This window comes from Mauremys reevesii, linkage group 13 (genome assembly GCF_016161935.1).
Source record: "Mauremys reevesii isolate NIE-2019 linkage group 13, ASM1616193v1, whole genome shotgun sequence".
In the NCBI taxonomy this organism is placed as follows: domain Eukaryota; kingdom Metazoa; phylum Chordata; order Testudines; family Geoemydidae; genus Mauremys; species Mauremys reevesii.
Genome location: NC_052635.1, coordinates 2984531 through 2993128, shown reverse-complemented (window position 1 = coordinate 2993128; position 8598 = coordinate 2984531). Strand labels below are relative to the sequence as shown.

Genomic DNA, 8598 nt, shown 5'->3' with positions numbered 1-8598 from the left:
CTTGAAGTAGTCAGCAGAGATGGTGATTCGGCTCTGGACAGATGACATGTAGGCTGTTGTCCATGTGGAACTGCTGTAATATCCCCATCCCAGCCACTCCAGCCCTATCCCAGGAAGCTGCCGGGTCCAGCTCCAATAGTAACCGCTAGTGATGGAGAACCCAAGATGGCTCAGGTCAGGGTGAGGGTTTCTCCAGGCGTCACCACTCCCAGGCTGGTCTGTACCAGCTGCACCCCCCTGCACTTAGGGAAAGGAGAACAGAGTTGAGTCTCGCCTGGAACCAGTGCATTCCCCATCTCAGTGTTTCTCAGGGTCCCATGAAACACTTGCCTGATGGGGCGGCGAGTAGGAAAAGGGAGAAGAGCAGTGACAATGTCATGGTGATGGTTAATGGAGACACTCCCCAGCATGCAGAATCGAGCAGTTCTGTGTCTGGGGAGAGACTGGGACTCCTGGGATCAGGGGTGTGTGTTTAAACAGGAGCCCTCCGGGGCAGGGATTTGCCTGAGACTTTCCCAGGATGGGTATAAGAGGTGACAAGGAGGTGGGATTACAATACATGGCCATGTCCCCTTGGGGCAGGGGCGGCTCTAGGCACCAGCGCGCGCCGCAGGCGCCGCGGGGCGCTGTTTCGGGGGGCATTTGGCTTGGGGGTGGAGCTCCGCCGCCGCCATGCCCGCGGGGGTCCACGGGGCGGGCGGGCGACCTGCAGCCAGGCATGACTGGGACGGCTCCGGTTGAGCTCCGTCGCGGTGTCAGCTTTCTCCCGTCCCGGCGCGCTGGACCCGCTGGCGGCGGCAACCGCGCGGCGAGGGGAAGCCGGGACCGGACGCGGGACCGGGACGGGGGGGCGCGGGCGCGCGCGCTGCGCCGCAGCAGGCCTCTGGCCAGCGCCTGCTACCGCCCCTGCGGGCAGCCTGTCCCCGCCCGTCTGCAACCCAGTCCCGTTGCTGTGGGGTCAGGCCAGTTGTTGTCACTGCTTCCCTCTCTCCCCCCGGGGGGCGGGAGGACAGGTTGTCTGACCCAGACGGAAGGCGCTTCCTCTCCGTCCCCCGGGGGCCGGGGACAGGTTTCTCTGACCCAGACGTCGAGAGAATCCAGCCGCTGAAACGCACGGGGGGGGTTAATCCCAAAGCAGGGGCTCTAGGCACCAGCGTGTTGCCTAGGGCGGCCAAATCTAGGTGGCAGGCTGGGCGGCGGGGGGACCTGCAGTCTCATGCCTGCGGGAGTCCACCGGCCGACCCACGGACCCCCCCCGCAGCATGACTGCGGAGGGGGCTCGGCTCCGCGGCTGCTGCCCTCCCGCGCGGCGGCAGCTCAGGCAGCCGCCAGCCGCCCCGACGACCGAAACCGTCGAACCGCCGCAGCGAGCGCCGCCTCCTCCGCCCGCTCGGGCTGCTCCTGCGGGGAGGAGCTCAACGGGAGCGGGGAGCCGCCGGGGACCCGAGGGGAGACCGAGGGCGCGGCGCGCCGCACGCCCTTGGGGACAGGTGTCTCTTTGCACCACAGAGGGGTAGTTCTTTCAGCTCAGCCCACACGTAGTGACAGGAGGTGGATGTGATACGGGCGGGTTGGAGGATCCTGTAGACAGGGCCATGGACTGGGACTCAGGAGAAGCTGCTGGGCCAGGGATTTGCATGCGGGATTCACCCAGTGGGGAAAACTACTCAGGAGAGCTCTGTCCAGGGAGTGCTCCCTGATGGGCAGGAGAGCCACCCCCCATCATGTTGGGGTGTGATCCAAACTCTGACACAGTCAATGGGTGTCTCTCCAGCAGAGCAGGGGCTAGGCAAATAAAATCAGTACATGCAATGTACGGGCTCACTTACTGAGGGTCACGCCAGGTTTCACTGCTCCCGGGCTGGACTCGACCAGCTGCACCTGAGAAAGAACATCTGAAAGCAGCTGAGATATTATCCACCAGAGGAGTCTGCGGCTCAGTCCGTTAGTTCCCCACTGCCCCATAGACACTCACAGCTGGGGTCCGATAACAGCGAAAGGAAAAGCAGCAGAGATTTCATTCTCGTGTTCACGCAGTGAGGGAAACTCCACAGGGGCAGGACCAGGCAGTTCTGTGTCTGGGCAGAGACTGAGGCTCCTAGAACCAGGGGTTTGTATCTAACAGGAACCCCCCTGGGCAGGGATTTGCATGCAGGGTTCACTCAGCGGGTATAAAGGGAGGGACCCTCTAGGGAGGGAGCGCTCTCTGGTGGGAAGCGGAGTCACGCATCCCCTCGTGACCCAAAGTCAATTCACCTTCACTGGAGTTCTTCAAAGGGAAGCAAGGGGCTGTGGATCAGGTCTCTACACTGGGGGTTTAAAATCCAGCCGCGCCTGGTGCCGAATGCCCCGGGCAGAGCTGAACAATAGAAACAAGAGAGAGGCGACGTCCAGAGACGTGAGACTCTTCTGGGAGTATCTGATGGGGAAGGAACTGCCGCTGCAGGGAGCTGGTTCCAGGCACCAGAGTGTGAGAAACCACCGCAGGGAAAGGGGAGAGAGCTGGGCACGGAGGGTAGATGCATCCTCTGGGCTCTGTCAGAATAAAGGCCATGGCGGCATTAACCCAGGGACAGTCTAGACTAGAGCACACTCTGGGGGGAAATGCATCACCTTGGTGTCCGCTGCTTTTCCTGTAGCAGAGACACCTGTGTGTGTGAGAGAGACAGCGGGGCCTGCTGGAGGGAGTGACTTGCTCTGTGCATAGGGATGTGTCAGTGCTGAAGCCCAGACAGTACCTTACACTGACCTGTAAAGTATCCGGTGACTCCAAGCTATGCCCGGTACAATTAGGTTCCGGATATTTCTGAGAAAAACAGAGAATTCTGGACCGTCACCCTAACCATAAACCTAGATTTATCCCCTAATCCCAATCCAAACCCTAAATTATTCTTTAATTTAACCTTAACCATGCTCCTAATTCCGCATTTAAATTCTGAGGAAGTCTTTGTACCAACTGACCCATGGAAAGTGTCCTAAAATGTCTTGAGTTCACCCCAATCTCATTTATCTGAAGAGAATTTCTATTTGTGTGTTGCTGTGAGCACCAGGGAACATCCTGTATGGCTGAGGAAGCTGGTGGGAGACATGGGAACATGGGCAATGTGGTTTCTAAATTTGAATGGGCCAGAGGATTCTTAAAGGTATTGAAGCTCCTACCTCCCCTTGATTTCAGTGGGAGTTAGGCAATTAAATAATGTTAAAAAATTAGTCCTAAGGACATCAGAGTTCCGCTTATTTTGATTCCGTATTGTCAAATTTCTTCCTATCAAGACAAAGAATCACTTTACATCTGCTGTCCAAAACCTTCTGCTAACAATATCCATAACCTTAAGCATAGCCCTAACCTAATCCTACATTTATTTCTAACTTTACCCCTAATCCTAACTTTGTCCTCTCTCTCGAGCTCCAATCTGGATCCTAATTTTTACTCAAATACTGACCCTCACCCTAACCAGAAACCTGTACATATCCCCTAACCCCAATACTACTTTATTCTTTAACCTAATCAAAACCCACCCCCAATCTCTTTATCTTGACACATACAATGTATTTTTCCCTCTCTCTGGGTCTTCTCTAAATTCTCACCAAAAGGCAGCCAAGAAAATCCCTAAGACTGTTCCATCTCGAGTGTTTGTTTATTGGGGATAAATGGCCCCAGCACCCAGGAATCACCAATTCGGACCCTGCACTGCTTGCTGTGGGTTGCTGCAATTCCAAGGCCGGTGGGATTTTGTGCTAGGAGAATAAATATTACTTCCGGTTCCTCTGTTTGTGGCTATTTCACTCAGATTGTTGGTGCTTCAAGATCTTCGATAATTCCAGCCCCTCATGTCCTTTGAGACTCTCTTCCTGGGTTAGAAGCCAGAGCAGCTCCACCTACAGAGAGTTGACAAAGGGGCTGTCTTTGAAATATGTACATAAGAACATAAGAACGGCCATACTGGGTCAGACCAAAGGTCCATCCAGCCCAATATCCTGTCTACTGACAGTGGCCAATGTCAGGTGCCCCAGAGGGAGTGAACCTAAACAAGTGACCTCTCTCCTGCCATTCATCTCCACCCTCTGACAAACAGAGGCTAGGGACACCATCCCTTACCCATCCTGGCTAATAGCCATTAATGGACTTAACCTCCATGAATTTATCTAGTTCTCTTTTAAATGCTGTTATAGTCCTAAAGTTCACAACCTCCTCAGGCAAGGAGTTCCACAAGTTGACTGTGCGCTGCATGAAGAAGAACTTCCTTTTATTTGTTTTAAACCTGCAGCCCATTAATTTCATTTACTGGCCCCTAGTTCTTGTATTATGGGAATAAGTAAATAACTTTTCCTTATTTCTTTCTCCACATCACTCATGATTGTATATACCTCATTCATATTCCCCCCTTAATCTCCTCTTTTCCAAGCTCACAAGTCCTAGCTTCTTTCATCTCTCCTCATATGAGACCCATTCCAACCCCCTAATCATTTTAGTTGCCCTTCTCTGAATCTGTTCTAGTGCCAGTATATCTTTTTTTGAGATGAGGAGACCACATCTCTACACAGTATTCAAGATATGGGCATACCATGGATTTATATAAGGGCAATAAGATATTCTCTGTTTTATTCTCTTTCCCATTTTTAATTATTCCTAACATCCTGTTTGCTTTTTTGACTGCCGCTTCACACTGAGTGGACGCAGGGATGGCTCCAAGCACCAGCACGCCAAACGCGTGCTTGGGGCGGCAAGCTGCAGGGGGCGCTCTGCCAGTCGCTGCGAGGGCGGCAGGAAGATTGCCTTTGGTGGCATGCCTGCAGAGGGTTCACTGGTCCCACGGCTTTGGTGGACCTCCCGCAGGTGGACCACCGAATCCGCAGGACCGGGGACCTCCCGCAGGCAAGCTACCGAAGGCAGCCTGCCTGCCGTGCTTGGGGCAGCAAAATACCTAGAGCCGCCCCTGCATGGACGTCTTCCGAGAACTATCCATGATGAATCCAAGATCTTTTTCCTTATTTGTTGTAGCTAAATTAGCCCCCATCATGTTTTATATATAGTTGGGGTTATTTTTCCCAATGTTCATTACTTTACATTTATCCACATTAAATGTAAGGGTTGGAAGTAATATCCTGGATCCTGTGAAAATTACTGGCCTGTAAATAAGCAGAGTTTGGAGATAATTAGGCTTCACAGATTTGGTTTTTAAAAAATAGTTTTGACAGCCAATATTGATGTTTATTTGAAACCATTTTTGATTGTTATATAGTTGCACAGAACTGTGTGTTTTCAGCATGATTTTACTTTGAGAATTTGTAAATTTCAATGCTGGTGGATGGAAATATGTTTTCGAAGGGGGGCAGGATTCTGTGTTTGATGAAATTCAGGTTTACCAACTTTTATCAATATAAATCTGCTCTGTCCAAGCCTGCAGATATTAAACACCCTGCTTCCCCTTTTTGTGCCAGCCCCGCTTTGCTCTGTGTCATGGTGTATCGGACGCAGTAATAGGTGCCGGTGTCTGCAGCTGTCAGTGAGCGGAGCTGCAGGGAGACCTGGTTCTTGGCGGAATCTGCTGAGAGGGTGACTCGTCCCTTGAGGGACGGGGTGTAACTTGTACCCCCACTATTTGGATGTAGGAGTCCCATCCATTCCAGCCCTTTCCCGACAGCCTGTCGGATCCATTGCCAGTAGTAAGTGCTGTCAGTGATGGAGACCCCGGAGACAGCGCAGGTCAGTGCGAGGGTCTCTCCGGGCCTTGCCACTCCGGGGCCGGACTGGACCAGCCGCACCTGGGAGAGGACACCTGGGAAAGGAAACAAAGCGAGGAACAAGTTAGCCACTGAATGTCTCTCTGTGTGTCCCTAATTCCCCCATGTGTCCCAGAATCACTCACAGCTAGGGGTGGAGAACAGGGAAAGGAAAAGCAACAGAGATTTCATTCTTGTTTTCATGCAATGAGGGAAACTCTCCAGGGGGTAGGACTGGGCAGTTCAGTGTCTGGGGAGAGACTGAGGCTCCTAGAACCAGGAATTTAACCAGGAACCTCCCGGACCGGGATTTGCATGCGGCTTCCCCAGGGTGGGTATAAGAGATGATGGGGGTGAGCACTCAGTACATGGTGCTGTCCCCTTGGGGACATGTGTCCCCTTTACATCCCAGAGAGACCCTGTGCTCAGCTCAGCGCACATGTAATGACAGGAGGTGGCTGTGAGAAGGTGGGTTGAGGAGTCCAGAGGACAGGGTCTGGAACTGGGACTCAGGGGAATCTGCTGGGCCAGGGATTTGCATACGTGTTTCACCCAGTGTGAAAACACTACCAGGGAGACCTCTCTCCAGGCATTGCTGTCTGGTGCGTGGGAGAGCCACACACTCACTTCATGTCACTGGGTGTGAGCCAAAGCCTGCTGAAGTCTATGCGTGTCTGCAATGTTTTCTGATTAAATATGACTACAGAGATCATTGTTGCAACCACTATTACATATTTGCAATGAATCTTGTAGAAAATATGGCATATAAGACATCTATGAAAAGGTTCTGATTTGCTGGTTAGGATTATGCTATCTGTATGCATGTATCATTTTTGAATTTGAAGTTATAAGTATTGGTTTTATATCTGGATTTCAAATGTTTGCTCCTGGGGTAACACCCACATGGTAGTTAGCCAGCACATCTTGGAGGGACTATTCAAATTGAGTGGCCCATTGAAAGGTCACTTAACTAAGGAGGTTGTGAAGGCTAGGACTATAACAGGGTTTAAATGAGAGCTGGAGAAATTCATGGAGGTTAAGTCCATTAATGGCTGTTAGTCAGGATGGTTAAGGAATCAGGTTATTAGGGACCTCGAGAGATCATCCAGTCCAACCCCCTGCTCAAAGCAAAACCAATCCCCAAATGGCCCCCTGAAGGACTGAACCCACAACCCTGGGCTCAGCAGGCCAGCACCCAAACCACTGATCCATCCCTCCCCCACCTCAAATAGTGCCCCTAACCTCAGTTTGTCAGAGGGTGGCGATGGATGGCAGAAGAGAGATCACTTGCTCATTACCTGTTAGGTTCACTCCCTCTGGGACACCTGGCATTGGCCACTGTTGGTAGACAGGATACTGGGCTAGATGGACCTTTGGTCTGACCCAGTATGGCCGATCTTATGTTCTTATGTACATTTTCTCAGACAGCGTCTAGCAGAGACCACAACTGAACCTAGATCTCCTTAACCCAGTCCAGCACCTTTCCCCTAAACCTACCCTTCCTCTCATAACGCACTGCAGCAGGAGGGATGAATTTTGGAAGTGCTGAGCCCCGGCAGCTCTCACTGACTTCAGGCAGAGCAGTGCCTGCTTAGCACTTCTGACATTGGGTCCTCTGGGGCAATGTTTCCTACACCGGTGTCTGAGTTTGGGAGTGTGAATTGTTCGGTGCCCAATGCGAGTCCCAGCGAGCCAGATTCCCAGAGGTGGATAATCGCCCCAGCTGTGACTGATGTCACTCAAAGATGCAGGCTTTGAGCATCTTTTGGAAACCAGGCCCAGAGTACCCGGTATCTCACCATTCATGTCACCGTCACCGCTGTCTCAGTGAGTCCCTGGCTGCACATTTCGGTGCGCAGCACGAGGAAGCGGAGTGTTTAACATCCCTTGGTAGGAGGGGCTGGGATGTAGAGGGAGAAACGGGGTTGGCTCCTGAGACTCCGCTGTAGGCAATGCCTCGTCTCTCTCATCCGCTAGAGCAGGGGTTCTGAAACTTTTATACTGGTGACCCCTTTCACATAGCAAGCCTCTGAGTGTGACCCCCCTTATGAATTAAAACCACCTTTTTAATATATTTCACACCATTATAAATGCCGACTGTTCACTTCTCTGTCCCTCATTTTCCCCATCTATACAATTACCTTTTTGTAAAGCACTTTGAGAGCTACATTTTACCATAACAAATCATGAAAAGTGCCCTGTAAAAGGTGTTATTGTTGTTATAGATCACATTGTCTGAATCAGCTGATCCATTCCTGTCCAGTCTTGTCTTTTCCTTTTTCTTTCCTTTGCTTTTCTTTTTTCTTTCCTTTCCAGTCCTGCTGAGTGACAATATTTATTATTTTACAAATAGAAAGGAGGTCTATTTAAACCTATCACTAGAATTATTTCCTTCTTTCATTTTTCCTTAGAAACATGGAGGCAATTATGTTTTGCAAAGTCAGTTCTGAAAGCGAGGAAGAGCTAGTTTTCTAAAGTGCTTGTGAGGTTGTTAGGCCTGAATAAAGATGTAGCACAAAACCAGTTATGCCAACCTGACTGAAGTCAGGCTAACAGAGGTTTCTGGGTAATCCCAGAGTGGAAAAATACTGAGAAGCAGCATTGTCTCACAAAGCCCTGGGAAAGAGTGAGATAAGTGAGCTGTATTATGTTAGGAACAGTGTTTGAAGAACTGATAAGAAACACTAACATCCCACAGTTCTGACTCTAACTCCCCGGTTTAGTTTTCGGTGTGTTTAACTCCCTTACATTCCTAACTTTTGGCGCTTGTTAAGATATTAACAATTTAATACTGTAGAGACTAGGCATGCATATATATTAAAAGGTGTCTAATTTCTAGTTGTTAGACAAAGGGGGGTGGGTTGCTCAAGTGAA

At 50.8% G+C, this 8598-nt stretch overlaps 1 gene segment (V, D, J or C); it reads right to left on the bottom strand.

The window, feature by feature from the left end:
• Positions 1-5376: 5376 nt before the first annotated feature.
• Positions 5377-7530, bottom strand: LOC120380806. The segment is given in 2 exon segments: positions 5377-5780; positions 7524-7530. Coding segments are annotated over 2 exon segments (411 nt in total).
• Positions 7531-8598: the final 1068 nt, after the last annotated feature.